At 41.5% G+C, this 24,580-nt stretch overlaps 1 protein-coding gene across 1 annotated transcript; it reads right to left on the minus strand.

Moving 5' to 3' along the window:
• Nucleotides 1–4,314: 4,314 nt before the first annotated feature.
• On the minus strand, nucleotides 4,315–19,695 carry LOC104629058 (embryonic protein UVS.2). Its single transcript, XM_075754491.1, has 11 exons — nucleotides 19,588–19,695; nucleotides 19,384–19,408; nucleotides 18,320–18,457; nucleotides 16,788–16,905; nucleotides 15,107–15,285; nucleotides 11,277–11,358; nucleotides 10,245–10,372; nucleotides 8,343–8,458; nucleotides 7,673–7,898; nucleotides 6,476–6,594; nucleotides 4,315–5,911 (listed from the first exon to the last, which is right to left on the minus strand). Exons 1-11 carry the CDS (start codon nucleotides 19,654–19,656, stop codon nucleotides 5,681–5,683), a joined length of 1,431 nt encoding a protein of 476 aa, XP_075610606.1. The 5' UTR covers nucleotides 19,657–19,695; the 3' UTR covers nucleotides 4,315–5,680.
• Nucleotides 19,696–24,580: the final 4,885 nt, after the last annotated feature.

Raw genomic sequence — 24,580 nt, forward strand, 5'->3', positions numbered from 1 at the left:
GAGATCCTGGTTCAGAAGAGCATGAAATCAGTTGAACTGCAAAACTCCAGTTGTCCCCAGCCAATACTTCTGCCATGTTTGTTTACATTCAGAAGTCAATGTCCTAGAGTGTTTGTACAAAAAAGTTGCTGAGTGTAGTTCTAGGTGCCGTTTGTTCCCATGAGTCATCTTGTTACTTGTGTGGGTTTGCAATTACATTTTGCATTCTTTCCAGTTTATTAGAAAAGTCCACACTGTAAAGACCCACATAATTAAATTAGGGAACCGAGTGATCTGTTCAAGGAACGAAGACTCATTAATATTTGAACAAAGCTAAATTCAAAGGCAAAAAATCAGGGTTTCCCCTCTCAAGCTTTCAGAATAATGGTAAAGAACATTAGAAAGGCAACTGTGTAAAACTTGGAGGCTAAACTTTGCACCTGCCCAGCAATTGTATTAGAGATCACCTGGAAATTCCAGGTACTGTAAAGCAGGGAATTGAGGCAAATATAAAACAGAATTTACTCAAATAAAAGACTTCATTTGATATTGTCTTTGCTATTGAGTTGGTCAATGGGAAAAGAGGAAGAGGAAATGTCAATCTGAATGTCAATGATTGACAGGTGTAATTTGGAGTGCTGCTCTTTCATACAAAATATGAGCAGTGACCCAAATAACCTTCCTATCCAGAGAGCACCACCAACAGCGGTTAAAGAAATTCAACTAACCTGTTTAGAAACGTTTTGGCTGAATTTGCAGGATGGAACTGAGCCACGACCAGAGCAGGAGAAGACCTCACTCTCCCGTCCCTGGGAAGAGGAACGCTGACGTTCCCCTGCTGGTGTCCACCAGAGGGGGCCCGGTCCCCGCAGTTCTTCCGGCTCCTGCACCAGAAAGCCATTTGGGAGCTGAACAGCAGCAGCTTTTCTGTATTTTTTTTTTCTCTTCCCTGCAGATGTTTCCCATAATAAAGGGAACTCCGATTATTAAAATCCTATGTGATGACTTAGCCCATAAGGTTTTCAATTTCTGTTTGAAGCATAGGAGAGATTAAATGGTCTTTGGTTCATATGTCTTCTTGCCAAACTCAGTTGTTGCACAGTAGATAGTATGTTCTCTTGTCGTACACAGTTATAATTGCAAATGCTGTGTTCTTCTCTAACCTGCTGTGAAACTGTGCCTCAGTGTATTAGACCTGGCCTCGATAATCTTGGGGCTTGATTACTATAATGGAACATATCTAGAATTAAAACTTTTGGTCTGAAAAAGTTGAAATTAATTCAAAATGTGGCTGTCTGCCTATTAACTCTCCCAGGCTGTAATGTTTCTCCTTGAAGTTCAGTGTGATAAAAAGGGTGGATCATCATCATAGTGAAATTCAAAACTGAGGTTCAGTACTATCTTGCTGTTTCAGTAGGCTCATTTTCTCTTCCTAGATGAGGAATTAACTGTACCGTCAGCGTGCCAAAAAGCTGCCCTTATTTTCTGTCAGGCACTGGGGTTCTAGTCATGCAAGCAAGCGTCATCTCAACCACAGTTATTTACTTATGTAATGGAAATGTGTTTTCAATTAAACACAAAAAGACCTACTAGTACAGTTTTTTTTGTGTTTCTGTAGCGCTTTATTCTAGGCTGTTTTTCTCCTACAGCAGTAACTGGCAGTTCTCTGTTCTGGTTCTTACAGATGACAAAAGCATACCACCCTGACTTGCCTCCCAGATAGGAACCTGGACAGTCCCAAAGCAGGTAAGATTGGAATACATGGACACAAACACTCTTGTCTCTTCCACACACACAAGCTTGTGGAAATAGGTCTTTCTTAGCACAGATCTGGCTTAGTATGCAATTAATGTTATACCTGTTTGTATCCTGAAATATGTACATATATGGGAATACATATATATGTATTCATAGAATCATCGAATGGTTTGGGTTGGAAGGGGCCTCAAAGATCATCTAGTTCCACCCCCCCCTACCATGGCCAGGGACACCCTCTGCTAGACCAGGTTGCCCAAAGCTCCATCCAACCTGGCCTTGAACACTTCCAGGGAGGGGGCAGCCACAGCTTCTCTGGGCAACCTGTTCCAGTGCCTCACCTCCCTCACAGTAAAGAATTTCTTCCTAACAGCTAATCTAAATCTCCCCTCCTTCAGCTTAAGGCCATCACCCCTTGTCCTATCACTCCATGCCCTTGTAACCAGTCCCTCTCCAGCTTTCCTGTAGGCCCCTTCAGGTACTGGAAGGCTGCTGTAAGGTCTCCCTGGAGCCTTCTCTTCTCCAGGCTGAACAACCCCAACTCTCTCAGCCTGTCTTCAGAGAAGAGGTGCTCCAGCCCTCTGATCATTGTCATGGCCCTCCTCTGGACTCGCTCCAACAGCTCCATGTCTTTCTTGTACTGGGGACCCCAGAGCTGGACGCAGTACTCCAGGTGGGGTACTCCAGGAGAGCAGAGGGGCAGAATCACCTCCCTCGACCTGCTGGTCACACTTCTTTTGATGTGCAGCCCAGGATACAGCTGGCTTTCTGGGCTGCAAGCGCACACTGCCAGCTCATGTTGAGCTTCTTGTCCACCAATACCCCCCAAGTCCTTCTCCTCAGGGTTGCTCTCCACCCAGCCTGTAGTTGTGCTTGGGATTGCCCTGACCCACGTGCAGGACCTTGCACTTGGCCTTGTTGAACTTCATGCAGTTTACATGAGCCCACCTCTCCAGGCTGTCAAGGTCCCTCTGGATGGCATCCCTTCCCTCCAGCGTGTCAACCACACCACACAGCTTGGTGTGGTCAGCAAACTTGCTGAGGGTGCACTCGATCCCGCTGTCCATGTCGCCGACAAAGATGTTGAACAGCACCGGTCCCAGTACTAACCCCTGAGGAACACCACTCATCACTGATCTCCACTCAGACATTGAGCCATTGACCATAACTCTTTGAATGTGACCATCCAGCCAATTCCTTACCCACCAAGTGGTCCATCCATCAAATCCATGTCTCTCCAATATAAAGACAAGGATGTCATGTGGGGCAGTGATCATCATTGCTAGATACATCTGGTTTTTAAGGTTAAATCCTTACATGTTGGATTTTAAAGGTGTGTTAAGTGAATGCTGAACTTTCATTAGAATCTCCCACAATCCACCTATGGTGGTATTTGAATCCTAAACTTTTGGCTATACCGTCCATTGTGTCTACTGGCTATTCACTCTTAATTTATATACCTCAGAATATGAATGTCAATAGCAAGCCTATAAATCATTTTTATATACTGGCAATGCCTGTGGTGGGATGATTATTATCTGTTAGATGCAAGACTTACACTGCACAGTTAGGTACACCTAAGTTCTTAGCAGGGTTTGTGAGTTCTACAGCTTCTCCATTTAAGATTTGCAACTAACTGTGGGTGAAAATGAGCAGCAGTCATTATAAGAAGGATGCCATTCATCAGGATGTTTTGTATCGTGCACTTTCCCGTTTGGTGGGCCACAGATTTATAGATGAGTAATGTATAACTAAAGTGGAGACTGCTGGCAGGAAACCAGAGATTTCAGCAACAACGTGCACGTTAGTTGGAGTTTCCACACATGCTCCAAACCACCTCCTAATCCTCTGCAGATATCAAAACCTTCAGCTTTTCTCTTATTGCTAAAATCTCTTTCCCTTAAGGAAAGTGGTTAACAAGGCCCCCTAACAGAATTCATGAAAAGCATCACCTTTTGATCTCAGACTGAAAAGCCTTTCCTATGAAAGAGAGAACTTACTCATCACATTATATTTCGGCCTGTCTGTACATTCAGGAATGCATTTCTACATCATTATTGTTGAATTCATGTTTTCAAAACAAATGAGATGATAGATTGGAGTCTTTAGCCAGGCTGTGTGCCCTTAGGGCTTACAGCTTGCCTGTAGGAAGGGCTTGCGTACAAATAAAGCACCCTGATCAAGTCACATTGCCACGTCTCAGACTCCTACTTAAAACCATAGTTCTAGGGACAAGTTGCAAGACTAATATTCCTATATGCAGTACATTGCTGTTTCAACACGTTGTTCACGCTCCTTTACCAAATATGGGTGAACATCTAAAACATTTGACCCATGTAGAGCCCCACATCAGGCCATGGGAAGGGAATCTAAAGTTATACTCATGTTACAAAGCTGTTCAGCATGGTATATTTGAAATAGGAACCCAGTCAACTTTGTATACTGTGACAGTTGTCATGGGGTTATTACTTTTGCACCTCCATGAAAGTCCTCAGACTCAGGGAGAGGAATTAGCTTTTGTACAATCTGAAGTTGAGGTTAAAAACAGAAATAGAGTTTAATTTTCTGTCATGCTGCTGAAATTGTTACAGCCTACAAAAAGGTGCCAATACAAATAGTGAGCCAAATTAGATGAAGCAATACTTTTTATAGCCAAAGACAGGAGCTTCTAAGAACTACAGATATTTGTTGCCTGCTGTGCATGCACTTTTCCACCATGAGGCAAGCAAGCTCTAGACCCTGATGTCCACAGCTTCTCAATTATCGTTCTTCTGAGGGTGAAAATTAGTGCTTAAAAAGGAAAACATTACAGATCCTTTAAAAAAACACAAACCAAAGGTCAGCATAATTCAAAATTTTCTTGGCTGCCTTCCTAGCACCAGGAAAGCAAATTGGCATTTTCTACGTGCTCTTCTTCACAAAGGCACACTTGCAGCAAGAACTTTTATTATTTATTACATTTTGGCATCTTTCAGTTTCTCATTGGCATTTGGTTCTGAATACATCAGGTCAAGGCAAAGTGTTAGCTGTCTACAGTGGTGATTTCTTTCTCCTCTTCAGACATCTCCTCAGAGGTGGAAGATTTCTCTCTACAGACAAGGTACTTCACACCTAATGTTCTCCAAAGTTACTGGCTCCATTTACATTCAGTGGACTTTGCATTAGGTTTTCAGGCCTCATTTTTAAAAAATATTTTGGTAATACCTCATGGACAATTTCAATACCTGACTCAGGACACAGCAAAGTAGCAACAATAGGTGCTTCACTCTGTTCCCTCTCCCATACTGCTTGTTCCTGCCACTTTTAATCATTTCTTTAGTTAAATCTGTTCCCTGACCTGGTTAATCTCACAGAGTAGTAGTGCAATTCTTTGAGTTGATATGCTGTACAAACATCCTAGTTGGCACCTTCAGTGTAAAGTGGTGATTTCAAGGCTAAGCTAAGGTGCTTATACATACTGTATAAGTGAGCTTGGCTTCAAAGCATAAATAAATATGGGCCTGAAGGTTTTTCTGTATTCATACTGGAATGCACATTAGGGTTGGGTAATAACATTTGTCAGACTACAGGTTAAAGTTGCTACATAGCCATATTCTGAGCTTTTTATCAGCACAGTTACTAACACTAGAAGTTCTTGAAAAACTACTTACATAGTTTCAGTTCTGTTATTGTATTTTGCCATGCAACACCAGCAGTGGGAATACCATAACAAAAAGCTTACAGTCTCAGACAGAAGCATCTCATGGGCAGGAACATTTTTGTCCGTAATTCACCATGCAAATTACACCACAGTAGATGTAAGACTAAGAGATCAAGCTTCAGGCTTGCTAAAGGTATCAGGGAGCTCTAATTTTTGCTGAAGTTGGTGGCATCTTGACTTTTACCTGTGGCTAGTTGTCTCTTAATTTCCTTCTGTGTTTTCCAACTCCCTGTATACTGTATAGTACTACCTACCAAATGTATAACTCATCACGAATCCAGGCAACTCCCAAACTATATCACTGTGAAATTCAACCAGCACAAAGTTCCCAGTGGAAGTAAAGTCTGCAACCTTCTCTGTCCCACAGTATGGGCCAGCTGCAGGTGATGTAGGTCGGCTTCCATCATGTATGAGCAAGTAGTCATAGATGCATCTGTCACTATCTTCCAGCTCAAAGGATAACATTTTGAGAGATATCTGGAGAAAATACAACCAAAGCACTTTGCTTCCAGGTTATATCCTTTTCTCTTACCCTTTGTAGCAAGCACAAATAGTCTAAATTCTTTATGTGCAGGCACCGTTTTTTATTCAGTGTTTGCCCCATATCCTGATTCCATATTGTAATGCAAATGAGTAGCAAATTATTTGCTTAGTTCATCAGCATTTGGATTGGAAGGAGAAGCAAGGGACAAGATAGATCTTGTACACTTTAAATTGTTTTCTCTAGAGAAATATAAAACCAGCACTTGTGCAATATTTCAGTTTTCTAGTGGGAACTCTTACCTAGGGATTATTCTGAACAAAGCCTACTGGTACAAGCTAAATTCATAAGAGTTCGCATGCATGCGTAAAGGTTTTCCCTTGCTGAACACCTCAGATACCAAGATCCAGCATAAGTTCTTAAACTGAATTTTTGTGTTCAGATTTTTACTCTGAGAATGCTTGCTCAAAAAGTGACATTTAGTGTTCTTCTCCAAGGCAAAAAAAGATTCCATTAGAGAACATTGATGAAACCCACAAATGTATTTATCTGTGCCTTACCTTGTATCCCACTGGAGAACTGATGACCCAGAAGCATGCTTGGTTTTTCGGGTATTTGTTGGGGTAGTTTGGAGAGGTGATGACTCCATTTGAGTCTGTGAAAGTATCTCCACAATTCACTGAGGAGTAAAGGAGAAAAACAGAGAAAGGCATATTAACAAGAATATTTTGTCAGTAGAAGTGAGCTTGCTTATACTCTATTGTATTCTTTCTTGAAGCCAAGGAAAAAATGTGCTACCATGAAAATCTACTGCTGAAATATTGTATTTCTTTGCTTAGTATTTGTATCAGCAGCTGTACTGAAGGAACTAAAACCATGGCTGCTAAATAACCTTTGGAGGACAGGAAACAGCTGCATCTAAAGCTATATCTGTCTTTACAATTGAGTGTTACCATATTAGCATAGCATTCTAATGGTACTAACTTACTGCACTTTCAGAAAAGAATTAGCTCGCGCATTCAAAATTGCATTATCAAGCTAGATCTAATGCTATCTAGAAATTACTCCATCAAGACTAATGGAAAAAGAGTAAAAAGGGCATGTTTTAAGACTTCTTCAATTTATTCTTTTAAAAAGTTTGCATTTTGAGTTGAAATAAGGCAATAACAAGTTACTTGGGGCTTCTAACTGAAGGCATGTTGCAGCCAACAGAATTTTATGCATTATGTATTTGTATGCTTGTAAAACAGAGACCCCTCAAGTGACCACAGTAAGCACTGTGTTTCATGTAACAGAACACAAGCCTTTAATTCAGAAAGTGTAAGTTACCCAAGGTTAGTATCTCTCCCATTGCATAAAATGCCACACAACCTTGAATAACATATTGCCCAGATACTGGATTTACATCTTACTGAGTTCTGCAGTCTTTGTGCTCTTTGGCTGCACTGCTTCTATTAGTTACAGTCATTGCATTGTTTTTATTTAAAGAAATTGTTCTAAAGATGTGAAGAAGCCCCGCAGAGGCTCTCAGAAGAATGTGAGTAGGTTCTCAGGATTACTAACATGCAACATCCCATTTTCTGTTTCCTGCTAACCTTCAGCCCCATCATCGCCTAGTCTGCTGCATTAGCAATTGCTACGGAAGTGTAAAGAATAACCCAGAAAAAACCTACTCTGGAGTACATGTTCAAATTTTACAGTTCTTCCATACAAATACTTAATGCTGTTCTCCAAGCTCTGTAAAGGAGTGTTCATACCCCTGTTGTAGGAGGCTCGGAATCCTGTGGCTGTATTGCTCTCATCACTTGCAAACTCTACCAGCATCGTGGATCCAGATGCCACTAAGGAGGGCAGTGGCCCTTTCCCACAGTATTTGTCCAGCAAGACAGGGGAATTCTTGCTGTTTCCATTGTAAATTTTTATATAGTCAGAAGAACACTCTGAGGAGGGTTGGAGATCAAAAGCCTCAAATTGCAGGAAAATCTTGAGAAACAAGAAAAAACAGATGTTGGGTTTAATGTTATACACAGGGAAAGATTCACATCATTTAATTGATTTGAGGTGAACTAGGACTTTGATTCATTTTACTGTCCATGTATCACTGAAACTTTACTTTCTGTATAAAAAGAGCACAGAATTTCAGTTAGCTACCCTGCTACTGAGTCCAGTGAGTGATGTTTGACTATTGCTTGTCTTTGAAAAGCCATCCAATTTTAACTGGATAAAGATCAAGTTAAATAATGCATCTGATGATAGTCTTAATAAGTCGTATGAAAATTGTTGAGACTATCTTTTCATTCACTGCGTAACAAAATAAATGTCTTGGTCCATGAAAATGATTCCCAGAGGGCAGTCATAATAATGAAATAATGTTGTGTAGCTTTGACACTGTGGTTCAAACTCTTTTTTTCTCCTAATAAAAATTACCTTACTTCGACGGATGCGGATCAACCACAGGCAGTTGCTATTGTTCGGGTATGGGAATGGGTAATTGACAGAGGAGAACGAGCCTTTGGATTTAGGCAACACAGAGCTACAGCAATCTGAAGGGAAGAACCAAACAGTGTTGAAGAGAATGAAAACTGTACAAAAATCTCCCAGAAAGACCTGGCAAGTCACTCCAACAATATGCATCAGTTAAGCTTGTAAAAGAAAAATAAATGATAAAGCTTACAATTGTGTTGATGTTCCTAGTGTAAAAGTTGCTCAAAATCTGCGAGTGAAATAAAAGCTAGTTAAGGTACTTACCTGCTTCAGCTACTAATGATTTTTTTAAAGGCAGCAGGGCTTCACTCACAAATTTTAGTTTACTAAAAAAAGGCCTGCATCTTTCATAAGCTTCCTTAACCTCAATCACAGGAGTAGTTTCAATGACATGAGTACATCAGTTCCCATCAGCAAATGTGTGTGTATTCATAAGTGTATGCAAAAATCAAGCTTGAAAACTAGATTCTGTCAAAGCGAAGAGGGGTAGTCTCTGGGGGAAAACAATAACAAAGAGCACCAAAGTCAAGCTATAGACTTAGTGACTGGTATACAAAGTCTGATCTCATCTGTCTTTCATCTTTACACATGTAGTCTTCATTTATTGCACTATGTATAACTCCCCAAATTACAAAATATGAATATATGACATCCAAACATACGAATTTATGACATTTTTCTCTTGCTCCCTACTTTCCCTGAGACAAATGGACATTTTGTCCTTTCTTTAGCCCCAAAGCTTTTCTCCTTTTTTAAAAATTTAGCCATTTTCTTCCAAAACGTATGGATCTAATTATGAAATTACATAATAATAGTATTGAAGTGTGATTAATTCCCAGCCCCACTATCAAGAATAAATATCATTAAATACTTGTTATCACTATCTTTGAGACCATGACAGACATTTAAATTGTAAACTTGTCTTATCTGCAGTTAAGAATTTGGGAGGAACCACTCTCAGCAATGATTTCTATACTTAACTATCCAACTGAAGGAATGCTGGTCCCCACTAATTACTGATGTTTATTTAGCTAAGTTCTAGCACAATTCAGAGCAAAATTTGGTACACTAATATTTAGGCCATGTTACTGTTTCTCACTGTTTTGGTGGAAACTAATTGAATAACATCTCAGAAAAGTCAAATACCATATAAATCAACTAGCCTTTGCACTGGGAGTCAAGGCAAACACCCGTGCATTGCAGGAGCACAGCTGGTGTTTTACCTGTGTTTTGTGCATCTCAACTGAAGAGTTCCTACTATGGAGGAATGCTAGGTATTTCCACAGTGATGGATTAAGATACCACAGTGATGAGTTAAGAAGTGGATGGGGCAAGGAAGTAGATAACTATGCAAAAAGCCTTGGGAATTCCCCTCAAAGAGATGTTCTGATCAGCCTAAATGGCACCCATATTTACAGCCCCACAGTCATTTTCTAATTGAAAGAAATCACAAACCTGCTGGCACTACTGATGCCCATGACTCTACCTATAATCACGGCTGAGGATAGCTTACATGCTTTGCAACCTTCAGAGCTTTTCTGAAATGAGAAGTTGACAGAGGTAGCAACCATGGCTTCTCTGATGGGTTTTGCTTATGTCAAAGAGCAGGGACTAGGTGAGGATAACTCAGAATGACAGTAAATTATTGTAAGTAAATTGTCCTTTCCAAGAAGGCAGCAGCTTGGCACAGGGGCAAGTCTGTTTCCGCAGACATACCAGCCCTCTGGTAGGGTGAGAGAGAGACATATGGAAAGGACTGTGGGCTGAGTTCCTTTGGGATGTCTGACAGTGCCTACAGACATCAGCTGTATAAGGATTCACATGCCTTCTATCTACAGCACTTACTGCACTTGTAGAGCTTGTTGATTTTAGCTACATCCAAGTTACTCAGCCCTTCTCTCTGCCCAATGGGTATAGAGGGGTCAGGAACTGGTACAATAGTTGGTTTTCCTGGAGCGCTGGAGAAATCATACCTGTAGAAATATGGAAATCACATTTCTAGATCAATGCTCTTAAACAGTGATGTTCTCTAATTGCATAATCATATTCATGTACCACATGCATAGAATTTCAATGGAAAAGGGCAAGAAGCTTTTCAGAGACCAGTTAGTCTTCCCTGAAGAGGACCAGCATGGCAGCCATTTTGTGTGCAGCACCTGAAAGCAAGAAACAAGAAAAAGCTGTCCTGAGTGAGGAGAGCTTCCGCCAATGTCCAGGCAAAATGAACTGAATCCCACCTTTGTGGTTCCAGAGGTGGAGGAGCAGGAGTAGTTCTGTCTCAGTCACTAATTGTTTATTTGCTATCATCTGCAATTTCCTGCTAGACAAGTTTTATTTCATGGGTTTGTTCAGAAGTTGTTACTTGCTAGTGGAAATAAAGGAGAAGGTAAATGACACAAACTTGTCCATTATGGTCTAAAATCCAACCTTAGATGGTATTCCCAGATGAATATGAGGTAGCACACAACATCTTAATGATATTAAAAATTTCCATCTTTCTTCTCTCTGTATCTAATTACTATTGTCTACTATCAGCTGTTACTATATTAATGAAATCATTTAGACTTCAGAACTGTTTTAGATCAGTGACTCAGTAGGGTTAGACTTTTGACATACCCATGTCAAAGGCCTCCAGCAAGAGAAAGGAGTACAGTGAAAGGAAATGTCCTATTTTTTTCTTCTATCCATATCAACTCTGTTTTCCAGGAATCCTGCTGACAAAGGAAGTACGCTCACCCTTAATTATGTCCATTCACTCAATTTTAAGTGAACAGCAAAAGTCATTCCCTGCACAGAGTAATTCCTTCTTTCTAGATCTGAGCAGAAGACCTGAAAGCTGTTTGCTCCTTTGAAAAGACACCTCAGAAAACAACTTACGCGCCATAGTGCATCACTGAAGAGTAGTCATAGGGAAGGCCCAGATTTTTGGAATTCACTTTTCCAAAGTTCCCTTGTTCCCCTGTAAGGTAGGAAAGCAGCATTTCAGTCAGGACAATTATTGCTGCTCTAATAGTACACTGCCTGCTGTCATAATCCTAAGAGTAACTTAGGATACAAATACTTGTTTGCATGAGATCTTGGATCTATCAAAAGCACCAGAGACTTTTGAAGCCCATGGGAACCCATTTTCACTCAGTCTAGTAGGTTTCAGAATATAAACTGAAACAAATAAGTCAAAGTTTTGATATAATCAATGAATCCATTCCACTCTTCAAGTAAAGGTATTCATCAGTCCATCTTTGTTAGGGTGTCTCCAAATATATTTCAGTGCATTACGTTGAACATTATAAGCATCCAACCTGTGTCCCTGAAGCTGCATCCATACCTTGACAGGGAAATCTAGTTGACTACCTAGATCAAAAATTCAGAGGTATGTGTGGGTGACCACCGAGCTGTCTTCCTGACTCCTTCCTCCAAAGGGTTGTAAGACCACAAAAGAAAGGGATACAGTTTGCCTGTTACTTGCACCAAAGGACATGTTAGCAACCATGTTCTGTTTTTGTCTCTGGTCAATCCCATCAGCAGTGACTACAGTGAAGTGATACGACTTGCATGAAGCAAGGGCACGCTGTAAGATCAACTAGAAACATTCTGTCTGAATATAGCTGCTGATTTAGCCCCTCTCATCATAGCTGCTGAGCATCTCGGCACTTTTCATCTGTTTAGCCTTAAAAAGTCCATATAAGGTAAGAAAGCATTACACTGATACAGGACTGGGGCCCAGAGACACAGACTGGAATTCATGTCACCTAGCTTTATTTCTCTAAGTTGGGCACTGAAGCTATTCATCAAAATTCCCAGGATAGTCGGAGGAGAGTGAGAGAAAGAGACACAGTTAGAGGGAGTTTCATCTGAAGGCACCTATTTCTCTCTATTGACTGGAGAGCACGAATAGAAATTGCACCCTGGGTCTCTTGTCCATGGCAAGACAGGGAAGCAAGCAATGTCAGAGCAGGGAGCTGAGTGCAGTCAGCCTGGCCGTGAGGCTAATGCCCTAACCACTGAGCGCTCCTTTCCAGTTCAACATCTGTACCTTCATTATTGCAACTAGTGGTTTGTAAACCACAAACCATCTGGACAAGAGTTCAGTGTTGGATGCTTGTCAGAAAAATCTCTGGAGTCTGCACAACTTGGCTGGCAGGTTTGCAATCAGAGCCAGTCTCTTCCAGTAATGACCTTCAGGTCCCAATGAGGGCTAGGAAATGCAAGGAGAAGCTTCAAAATCCTGAATTATAGAAAGTTTGGGGAGAAGCATGACTTTGGAGCTTTTCATAGCTCAAAAACTCAGTTAAGACTCAAACTGGTTCTCAACAGCATTGGCTTTCCTGACTCTGTTAGGTTTTTATCTTAGTTCCTCTTATCTGCTATACTGACTTCAGAAAGAATTATCAGCAAGTGCACAGCTTCTTTTGAGGCGATGAACAGAGAGCACAGTTCAAATGCAGTGAAACATTTGAGCATATGGCTACTGTTTGGCACATAAGTGCTTTGCTGAATTGGTTTGCTGAAAAAAGTAACAGCAGTCTGGCTGGACAGAGGTGCTCCCAGAAAACTCGTATCTGCCTCATGACGTGCCAGAGAGATTTGGCTGTCTAGACCTGCACACATGTGGGGACTTAACCCATCTTTTCCACTCTAAAAAAAAAACCAAACTACCTCTGCCAGAATCAGAAGTGTACATAATACAGAAGTGTAATGACTCAGGAGAGCTGAAAAGGAAGCTTTGGCTGAAGACTCCGAATACAGTTTTTTTCCCCCAAAGTTTGGGAAAAACAAGCTGAGTTTTGAATAGCTAAGTGGACAGCAACCGATCAGACTGCATTTTGTCAAAACAAAGAAGTAGGATGGCTTCCAAGGTGAATTGCTGGGTAAAAACAAAACCCAGCAAACATCCACAGTACTGCAGTCCTGGCAAGAGAAAAACAGCTTTGTGGGAGAGCTGCAAAAGGTCTTGAGGTCTAGCTCTACACCACTGAGGTCCGGGGGAGCTCTGCCATCAGCACTGTTAACAACAGCGTGTTTTTACAGGAGATGTACACTAACGGTCCTCATGAACATAGCTGTGTTTCTTCATTTCCTTTTCCCTGCATATTTTTGCAATTTTTCCCCTACAGTGCTTGTGGTGCACACACTCTGTATTCTAACTCCCTTGTCATGCCAATCTTCTCGGCCTCCACTGCTGGTGAATGCTGTTCAAACACTGAAGATACACCCCATCTCCTTTTGCATAGCCTTGTCCTCTTTACCTCTTCCCCTTCTCTTATCCTTTCATGATACTGTGCCTGAATCAGAGCTTGGTTACATCTGTATCCTTTAGGAATGATGACATCTGAATCTGTGGACTCCTGCCTGAAAAACTAGTGTAAGATTTTACGCGTGACTAGTATCTTTGGTATAACTTAACGTTTTCAACTCCTCTTTCCTAGCACATCCTTTGCTAGCTTTTCAAATACGGCACACCCTTGTTATACAACAGCAAACAATTCATAGCAAAATTACACCTTAACACTAGAGCTGGAACCTCAATAAAGAAGAGCACAAATGGAATTTACTTAGGATATCATGGGAATAGCTGAAAAAAGTTTGGAGAACAGTGTGTAAGGAATTTGCAATAAAAACAATCAAGTTCCATCTGGAGAAAAAGATATATTTTCAGCTGTGCATGACATTGAAGAGTTGAATATCTTATTTGTTGAAAAGACTTATTAGAATATAGTATTCAATTGTCCTGCCTCATTTACTATTATTTTCTATAATGAACTAAGTACACTATTATCTTTTTACAATTGTTGTGTGTTGTCCAGGTCTGTCATAGCTTTCAGACAAATGATTCCTTGCATCCTTTCTTCCCCTGCTTTCCTTCTATGTACCACTTTCTCACTTTCCCTGGGACCTCCTACCATTCTCTCTACCCTCCCCAGAGCCTGGAGCTCTGTATATGCTCCCGTGTTCCCCGTACACAGATCAAGGGCACCTGCCCAAACTATTCATCCTGCATTCCTTTCTTTAGATAACATTCCTTGTTTTCCCCCTACAGATTTAGTAGTCCTGATTGCTCTCCATTGCTCCTTCTTTTCATGGTAGTGTATATTTTTCTCTCTTCAAGGAGGAAATAATTGTGGTCCTTCCTCTCACATCATGCCAGGTCCCAGAATTTTGCACATGCTCGTGGTTCCATGTGCTTCCATTCTCTCTGCATTGAGTCCCTTGTTCATCTACATTTTAGTGTATTTCACTCACTGCCAGTGCCAAGACGCCTACCTGCTGCCTTCCCTATTTCCGTGGCTTTCCCCGACATAGAGCTGCTGTGTGATTTCCCACCATGATCTCTGAACATCGTGTTTATCCTCACCTCAGCTAAAGTCCCACAGTCTTGCCTCCTGACCAAGCCTTTGCTACAACATTTTGCGTTCCTGATGATCTTGGTGTTTTGGACATAAGGTGAGTCTGGACTCAAGATGGCAATCAAAATAAGGACATAGAGCTATTTTTAGGCTGCATCTGCCTCGGAGGACCACACTAACATAGGTATAGCCACAGAAATTCCCCTAGTACAAACAATGATCGAGAAATTCCATCACACTGATTGCGCTGCTGCTGCAATTCAGCTAGCATGAATCACGATTCTTATTTGCATTGCTGTTCACAGAAGAAACATTCTCCTTTATATGAAAGTATATGTTTTCTCTTAAGATTTAGTGACATACCTGCCACAATGTGTTCCCACATAATCTTGACAAACCTGTCCCGATCACTCCGTGCCTGTTCATGGATGAAACCCAGCGCGTGGTTCATTTCATGCTGAATTGCTCCTTTATCCATGCAACCATTTTTCACCAGGCCTACTGCTTGACGTCCTCCAATTTTTCCAAAGTAAGACCAGCAGCTAGAATAGGCAATCAATAAACAAAATGATCACATTCAGCAAATACAAAGAAATAGATGTACTGATTATGCCACCAAGGGCCTCCAGATGTGCAGCCACAGAAGGAGACATGCAAATAGTCACTGCCATGACATATCTAAGCTTCCAAAAGCTGCCAAACCACACAGGGGGAGAAATAAAACCTTTGTGATGTGTATGGTAAATTTTAAATGTAAATGGTGAATGTAAAATGTTAACATCTTTGTCGGAGATGTGGACAGTGGGATCGAGTGCACCCTCAGCAAGTTTGCTGACGACACCAAGCTGTGTGGTGTGGTCAACACGCTGGAGGGAAGGGATGCCATCCAGAGGGACCTTGACAGCCTGGAGAGGTGGGCTTGTGCAAACTGCATGAAGTTCAACAAGGCCACGTGCAAGGTCCTCCACATGGGTCAGGGCAATCCCAAGCACAACTACAGGCTGGGTGGAGAGCAACCCTGAGGAGAAGGACTTGGGGGTGGTGGTGGACAAGAAGCTCAACATGAGCCAGCAATGTGTGCTTGCAGCCCAGAAAGCCAGCTGTATCCTGGGCTGCACATCAAAAGAAGTGTGACCAGCAGGTCGAGGGAGGTGATTCTGCCCCTCTAGTCTGCCCTCCTGGAGTACCCCACCTGGAGTACTGTGTCCAGCTCTGGGGTCCCCAGTACAAGAAAGACATGGAGCTGTTGGAGCGAGTCCAGAGGAGGGCCATGAAGTTGGTCAGAGGGCTGGAGCACCTCTCCTCTGAAGACAGGCTGAGAGAGTTGGGGTTGTTCAGCCTGGCGAAGAGAAGGCTCCGGGGAGACCTTACAGCAGCCTTCCAGTACCTGAAGGGGCCTACAGGAAAGCTGGAGAGGGACTGGTTACAAGGGCATGGAGTGATAGGACAAGGGGTGATGGCCTTAAGCTGAAGGAGGGGAGATTTAGATTAGCTGTTAGGAAGAAATTCTTTACTGTGAGGGTGGTGAGGCACTGGAACAGGTTGCCCAGAGAAGCTGTGGCTGCCCCCTCCCTGGAAGTGTTCAAGGCCAGGTTGGATGGGGCTTTGGGCAACCTGGTCTAGCAGAGGGTGTCCCTGGCCATGGTAGGGGGGTTGGAACTAGATGGTCTTTAAGGTCCCTTCCAACCCAAACCATTCAATGATCCTATATCAAACTAAGATGAAGCAGTTTAAGTAGTTAAGCAAAGAAACTGAAACAATTATACTTCTTTAAATTTTTACAGCAACTAAGGAAAATATCTCATTGTGAATTACACCGCATTATCTTTAAGTCCACACACACATTTATTCCTGCAGCCTGTTACTGCAGCCTATTAACTGATGTAACTACCAGTATATGTAAAGAAAAAATGAAAAATTGCAGCTGCTTTATGAATCTTGACTCCTAGGATAAAAAAGGGCAATTACTTAAACCCAGATCAAAACAGAAAAGAAGTTGAAAGACCTTTTGAGTGCTTCTACTCCCAGGAGACAGGGAGCTTACCTCTGCCCACGTTCAACATACACGTAGTCTGTTTCTGTAGTGCGATTTACAAACTGCACACAGGTCAGCGTGGATATCTCTTGCAGAGCGTCAGCAATCCAAGCCCTCTCTGTCGCTGCTAGAAAGAGCAAGGGGCCAGGAGAAATCTTCCTTGGTTAATCTAAAACAAGGTGCATCGATGAAGTGCATTCCTTTTAAAACTTCACAGCACTCATTAGCTTTTTATCATACAAGTATAATAGAAAAGGGGCACAAAACCTTCAGATATCTTCAAGTTGATTGGACTTTTAAGGGGACATGTGAGAATCATAGCTGGCCCTTATGCATATTCTATAGGAGACAGCTGATGGAAAGCAAGACTGGCATTGTTTCTTCCATTAGATAGAATGGAAAAAATGAAACAGTTTCAGATACAAATAATTGGATTAAAGTATCCCAAATGAGCCATCTGTCCGTAGCTAAGTACCAAAACCCTATTTTGTTTATCAGAGATAACAAACGTCTGCCACACACCCCTTGAAATCACTTGAGACAGCCAGCATTCAGAGGCTCTGAAGATCCCAGTGTTTCTATTCAGGTACCAAATAAAGATTGGAGTGTTTATCTCCTTCTGAACACTGGCTTCCTTGGTTATGAGTCATCTACAACTGATTTGCATCTCAGTTTCTTCATCTTTAAAGTTTGGAGAGAAGGAAGTGGATGGAATAACCTTCACCTAACCACACTTGTATATCCTGCAGTTCTGGAAGCACATGGGCAGGGGAGCAGCCTAGATAACACGAAGACTGGGCTTTCCTCAACTGAAGTGATAACACAGATTCCCTTTCCCCAGGAGCAGGAAACTGGCACAGGCTGTAGGTCACTTCCATGCTATTTTCTCTCAAGGTAAGATCTTTTAAGAAGGGTCTGTATGGAGAAAAACCAGAGAAGCCTCAGCGGGGGAGAGACGGAAGACCTGCAGAGCCCATATGAAGTCTTCTGGAATAAAATTTTCTAGATTAAGGCATTGGTCCTGCAGCCTTTTGCACGGGACAAAGCTATTGACTGACTAGAGGGAAATAATAAGGGGAAAATATCTCCAAGGATTTTTTGTCCATTTTTGCCTCTGGATTTCTAGTGTGGGAATATTTCTATGAGAGATTTGAAATAAAATTATAGTGTTCAAAAAAGCGCTCCTAGTGGTAATTTTGACGTTCATAATGTGAACAAATTATCCTTCTTCTTCTGTACTTGCTAAATATCAAAGTGCATTAGCAGAAAAGAGCTAATATTTGTAATTAAAATTTAATTAGCTGGTATTTATATAATAACTACTGCCCAAGTAACCACATATTTTAGTGTCTGTAACTGAAATGTTTGGAGTCTTAGCCAAACTACCATAGGGCTAACAGATTAGCAAAAGAGATGTGTCAATAAATCCTCATTTGGACAAAGATTGCTTTTGGTGTGTGCCACGGAAACATAAAATAACAGAGAGTATAGGGACTGGAAGATCAATGCTAACTTTACAGCATCCATTTGCATAGACTCACAGAAATCAGAAGAGATGTTAATTGGAACCTTGACTAGTCCATCTTGTGACTTGGGCCATAAACAACTCTCACAGTTAATTGCACTGCGTCGTCCTCTTCTCAAGAGGATGTCTCCTTCATACACAGCTATTTCACCACCTGGCAGATGATGAAAATAGAGAACGCACACGGCACTGAGAAGGCAAATAAATGTGCAAAAGGGAGACAAGAGGTATATGCTAAACAAGCTTTTGTACCTTTGGAAATTTCTTTCACTGAAGTTCATTTCCCAATAACGTGAAAAAGGATTAGTAAATTAAGACTGAGTGAATATAGCATTCACAATATGCTAAGACTGGCTAGGTCTGCCTTGCTTCCTGGATAGAAAAGATTAATATTAATATAGATGTCATAGTGCAGCTGTAATCAAAGTCATGACTAAATATATTTTAGCTTAAGAAGCTTTGGGAGCCTTCAGAGGGGAAGGCTAAGTATTATAAGTCATTGTTCTCTTCATTAGAGCTTGTGGAACTAAAGAAAAATCCTAAGTGACCTCTGTAAAAATGGGATGAATCATACAAATGAAATGACTATTTTTATCATGTACATTGAATGCATGCAAGCTATTAATTTCCAAGTTAACTGTTAATTTGAGATAAGGCATTGTGACATGCTCCTCAGTTCTGACTCCAAAATACTTGGAATACATTTCTCACAGACAAGACCTATTGGTTATTATGCCAGAAATGTACAATAGTCTTGAGTACAGCAGACAGTGAGGCACCCTATATCACATAGGAAAGAAATCAGAGTGAAAAGTATTCTGATTTGCTGAGGCTACATGTAGAAAAGAACAGTCCATGTAGCAATTGCTCAGTAAGGCTTCTTAATTTCTTTATCACAACAGCATAAATAATCACACTGAATGTGATTTTAAACCGCATCTGAATTCTGTGAATTGTTTTCCACTGATGCTGGAAAATATTTTCAAAGAGAAAAATATACCAAATAATGAGAGTGAGGTGTAGAGAAGCAACCCCACCAAAATCTACAGTTATTTATATAATAATTACAATCAAACTCACCTAAGTCATCGTTTCTTGTAGCTATCTGCAAGAAGAAAAAGAAAAGAAAAAAAAAGCATATCTTTTAATACATGCTTATCTCCACAGCAGAAAGCATCTGTCATGTAGAATCACAATGGTAAAAGTTTGTAACTAATTTTGAGATAATCAGAGCAACTCAGCAGCAGCAATGTAAATTCTAAACATCTCAGAGCAGGGACACACCTGAACAGGTTTACTTAGTGCAAAGCTATAGAGAAATGCTAAATGAGTTGGCAGAAGAAAGTACTTCATCTTCCAGTTTCTGAGATGATCTTCGCTCTGCAGCTCAGTTCTCAAAGCTGTGGTTAGTTTACTTGGGGCAAGTTTTATGGGAAAGCTGCTGCTGTTGTTAACAAGTGTAACAAAATTAGATAACAAGAAGTATTTTCACAAAACAAACAAGCTGCAGGACCTCTCAAGAGAATTTCCAGGCTCTCATTTCTTATTTATCTTCAGAAAACAGAGGAAGTGGAGCAATAGGAAAGAAAATCCAGCAACCTTAAAGTGACTCATCTTTAATTCTAAGAAGAACCCATGAGCTGCTGCAGGTCCCCTCACTGCTGACCAAGGGACAGGATATCCGGTGGCCATCTGTTTACAGCAAAACTCAATGTCAGGGAACTCTTTGATCCATCCATGCTTGAACTACCTGTCCTAGGAACTCCTTAGCTTGCTGCCAGGAGCAATGCTGCTCCGCAGAGCCCATCTGTCAGCCTGCCCGCTCTGTCCGCAGCTCCCAGCCAGGCATTGCTGGCCAGCAGCACTGGAAATCTGTTGGAGACAGAGATGAATCTGATTGTTCGTTGAAATTGTTTTTCCAATACCATATCTTGCAATATAATCATCACTGGCAGTGATTGTGTGTCTTTCTGGAGTCTACAAATAAATAAAACCAGCAGCTCCCAGAGTTTTGGCTTCCCACTGTCTGGGAAGCCCTCCTTCCTTTGATGTCCCTGAATAGAAACAAGCCTAGAAAGGCAGGCTGAATCCTAGAAAACCTACACTGTAAGAGTAAGCCACACAATGGGAATATTCGTGTTGAAGCCACATGAACACCACCATCGGCAGGCAGATGTTGCTTTCTCTTCCCAGCTTGAGCCCCTGCACAAATACCTAGGTGCTATGGAAAATCCTAAGGAATTGCTGGATCAGATCTTTAAGAAACCTTTGGAATTGACTGCAAAGGGAAAATTCAGAGGAATCTATGTGCGTCACAGCAGATCGAGATGACAGAAGTTGCCTTTCCAGATAGATGTATGGGCTGGTCCTTTGTTTTTAAGGACTACTTTGCTAGGAAAATTTTAGCTGATATTATGTAAAGCTTTGCTACTGATATTTTCATTTTACCCTACTAATAGTTTGCTCCTAAACTTTCTAAAATGTTCCACATTTCTGTGACTTCCACAATTCACCTCCAGGTATGATTTCCATGTAGATTATACTGCAATAACACGATGCAGACATAAAGGACCCCTTTTGCTTTGGCTGATAAGAGGGTGAAGTTCAGAGTCCTCATTAATTTGTTACGCTGATAACCAGAGGTCCTCCTGTACAGTTCCTAGCAACCTCCACGGCTGTTCAAGGTCAGGTTCAAAAGAGAGACAGAGGGAGTCACAGGAGCACATTTCTTCTGCTACACATCACAAAATGACAGGGGAGAGAGCAGAAGGTATTAGACAACAAAAGCAGGAGAACAAGACCAGATCGCTGTGCAGAGCCTGGAGCTGGGTCACTCCGGGACGGAAGGGCCCTTTGAAGTTCCGCCACGCAGATTTGCATATCCAGTCTGTGGAAGGCTGTAATACCTTACTGACTCCAGCTGCAGACCACAGACCACAGTAACCCGTGAGTCAGGAGATTTATCCCATGGTTTAATTCATTTTCCTGACTGCCAGAAAGAATTGGGTGTTTTTCAAGGCTAATTAATAGACCAAAGTCTCATACCACCTGATAACACATTATCAGATGTTGTCTTGTCGATGCAAATTTCCTTTTTGCTGCTGCTTGTCTACACTGTCTGCTTTGATATTCTAGCAGAATATTGTTCAGGTCTTGGTCTCATTATCTATCCAAATAATTTGATTACACAGCTGTAACTTGCATTCTTTCTCCTGTACGCCTTTTCTTACACTGTTTGTTGAGATTTCTCATTCTTAGCCACACTGTCCTCGATCTGCCAGATATTTTATCACTGCTGTTTGTTAGTAATTTTAATATGATGTTTACCACATTGTTTAGTGATACTTGCTTAGTTTCACCTTCATTCCACAGCAGAGAATGTGCACTTCTTTCCCCATGTAATCCAAGTCCCTCTTGAAATAATATTAAATGACCAGACTAGAAAAAACAAACCCCTGTTGGTGTTTAAGTGTAGTTTTTTCCCCTAGCTCTGTATCAGTAATAGGTATCAGAAGCAACAGGAATAGTAAGTACAAGGATCTTTCCATAACAAGAAAATGCAGAGGGCACTTTTCCTGGCTAAAGCATTGGAGTGGATGAACCTCAAGGGAACCAAAATTGAAGAGAGCGAAAGACCACGTGGTTGTCAAAGGACCCAGTGGAATATCGCTCTGACGCGCAGTTTCTCAGCTATTCGCACCAAAGGTGAGCAGATGATTGCAGGCGAACAAGCAGTTGGCTTAACTGAGATGCATGTTCTCCTTAAGAACTTCTTGTTTTTCAGGAGGCTTCACAGTATCTCTGTATGTTTAAACAGGTCAATTGTTCATACTATATTAAGAGTCTTAATTTTTTGTTTAAGTTGCAATCATAGAAAGTATCATCCTTACTAGATGACAATTGTTTTTAAACCTGTTCTGTGTGACACTGCATTTGGACAGAAATCAGATTCTGCTGAAGAGCATTTAAAAATAACTTTGTATCCATTAAATGAAACTATTATAACAGGCTGAAAAGAGTTAAATAATAAAAACATGCACAAAACTTCTTTTGTGTTTAAAATGATGTTATTAAACAGTTATCTGTTTACAGACACCGTGTCCTTCAGGATGCTAGGATTAGTGAAAGCATGCATTCATGCCTCATTATTTACTGATTGGGAGAAGAAAATGAGCTTTCCTGCTTTTCAGTTGCCAGTCAGTTAATCAGTTTAGAATAATTAAATCATTGACCTTGATCAAGTGCAATAAAAATGTTTTGGCTTTTGTAGAAAAGGTCACAATCATGAAACTAAGATTTTGTAAATCTGGTCCCTGGTGCCTAGTCCTTTGTCCCAGTTACCAGCCAGCAAAAGCAAACCTTTCATACAAAAGGTTACAATCGAGCATAGCATATGCTTAGTACATAAACAGGTGAATGCTAATTTTAATATTAATTAGTCAATTTTAGAGTATCTTATGCCATAGCATAGAGTGACATATTTCCACATTTTAGGTATGTTTTTATTTAAATGAAAGATTTATTCTTTAAAAGAAAAACCAAACCAAAACCAAACCTCCAGTGTAAATACTACCTGAGATGTGTTGAAATTAGTTTGAAACCGATGCGTGTTTGGACTCTGTTTCTCCTGAACCATCTCTGCTATTTTACCACCATTTATCTTTACCTTTCCAGCGTCAGAATGATACCACAATGTTAGAAAGGAGAAGCACAAGTCCAAAGACTCTGCACTGGAGATAACTACAGGTGTCAGTGAGCCTTCACGTGAAGTGATGGCTAGAGACAAGAATCAGCTGAAACTTCTACAGCTAACTTGGTTTTATTTGGTTTGCAGCAGCTGTAGGCTGAAGAGAACTTCACTATAGTTTTTGAAATTGATGCATGGGGAAAGTTGGGTTCCTGGAGACAAGCTACAAACGTTGGTTTTGGTGTTTGAGCATGTAAGTACCTAAGGGCTGACCCAAATGGGGTTGGCTGGTGGTCTGTAGCTTCCCTGGTTCTGATAAAATCTGATCGGAAACCAGTGTCCGACTGCAAACGTCACCCTAATGCTTTGTGTTACTCACAAGTTGTTCTGGCACATAACAGAAGTCCTGAACTAATGCTGCTCTCTAGTGGTTTGCCAATTGTGCAAATGGGACATATTTCCAGAAAGTCCCCATCACCACCCACAGCCTGTTCACCCCTTTCATCCCTGTCTGCACGGTACGGAACAGTAGCTGCTTCCTGCAGAAAGTGCTTGCACGTCTGAGGAGTCTGTCCTGTAACCCGTGCTGAGAAGTGATGCATCAGTTATAGCCCAAACCATCTCAAAACGTTGTTTTGGCATCTGCAGCTTGTTCCTTCACTATTCACCTTCTCCAGGTACTTAAAGATTATACATACAGATGCCACGATAGATTTCTGAGGTGCTCTGATGGCCCATTAGGAAAATGAGCCATTTACCTGCATCATTTTCCCTAAAGGACTTTTAATATTTACTGATGAGCCCTCCTGAAAGCTTTTGGAAAGCTTATATTGCAGAACCCAAATACTCTTCTGGCTCTACCCTAGCTCCACTTTGACTTCCTAGCTCCACTTTGACTTCACAACACAGGTCATTGCCCCATTCCCTGGTTTGCTTTGAAAGAGAACCAAGACAAATTGGCCAAAGGGGAGCAGCAAGAAAAGGGCTGCTCCATGAAGGAGGCTCCCTGGGAGCTGTGACCACAGCACACCCTCACAGAACCTCAGCACAGCAGGGGTGGGCAGATAGCACAGCCTCTTGACAAGGTGTTGAATGACATCCAGAAGCTGGAGGCAGAGACAAGACTAAAGACAAGGATACAACACAGGTCCAAGGTCCAGCAAGGAGACCAAGACGAGACTGGAGATACGTACTCCTGCAACACAGCCCAAGCAGGGAGCAAAGGCCAAGGCCAGAGCTTAGATGGAGCCCCTGGGCCAATGGATAGAGGCTGTAGCTGGATGCCCCAGGTGAGGCCGGTCACCTCACCTGGGGTGAGGTGTTGTCTGTTGGTACCCTCCATCCCTAAAAGTTACAACATGTTGCCACAGCCTTCCTCACTCCCCATACCCCACTGTGGACTGTCCAGTGAACACAACTGCAGCTTAGGTAACTATATCCACTTGGTCACCTACTGCATCATTGCTGCCTTCTTCAGAGACCTCTTGGAGACTGTATTTCAGGCTCTGTGAAAGCTGTGTTGACTCAGCCCCAACATACCAACATATGATATTTATCCCTGAGTCTACTACTTCCATTTTTACTACATAT

This window comes from Balearica regulorum, chromosome 5, assembly GCF_011004875.1.
Source record: "Balearica regulorum gibbericeps isolate bBalReg1 chromosome 5, bBalReg1.pri, whole genome shotgun sequence".
NCBI classification, from domain to species: domain Eukaryota; kingdom Metazoa; phylum Chordata; class Aves; order Gruiformes; family Gruidae; genus Balearica; species Balearica regulorum.

Coding starts and splice junctions, on each gene's coding strand:
- LOC104629058 (XM_075754491.1), bottom strand. CDS start 19,656: ATGAAGTACTTTCTTCTGCCAACTCATTTAGCATTTCTCTATAGCTTT. Junction 18,458..19,383: donor TACAAGAAACGATGACTTAG/GTGAGTTTGATT, acceptor ATCATCTGCCAG/GTGGTGAAATAGCTGTGTAT. Junction 11,359..15,106: donor GTGGGAACACATTGTGGCAG/GTATGTCACTAA, acceptor CCTACCTTACAG/GGGAACAAGGGAACTTTGGA.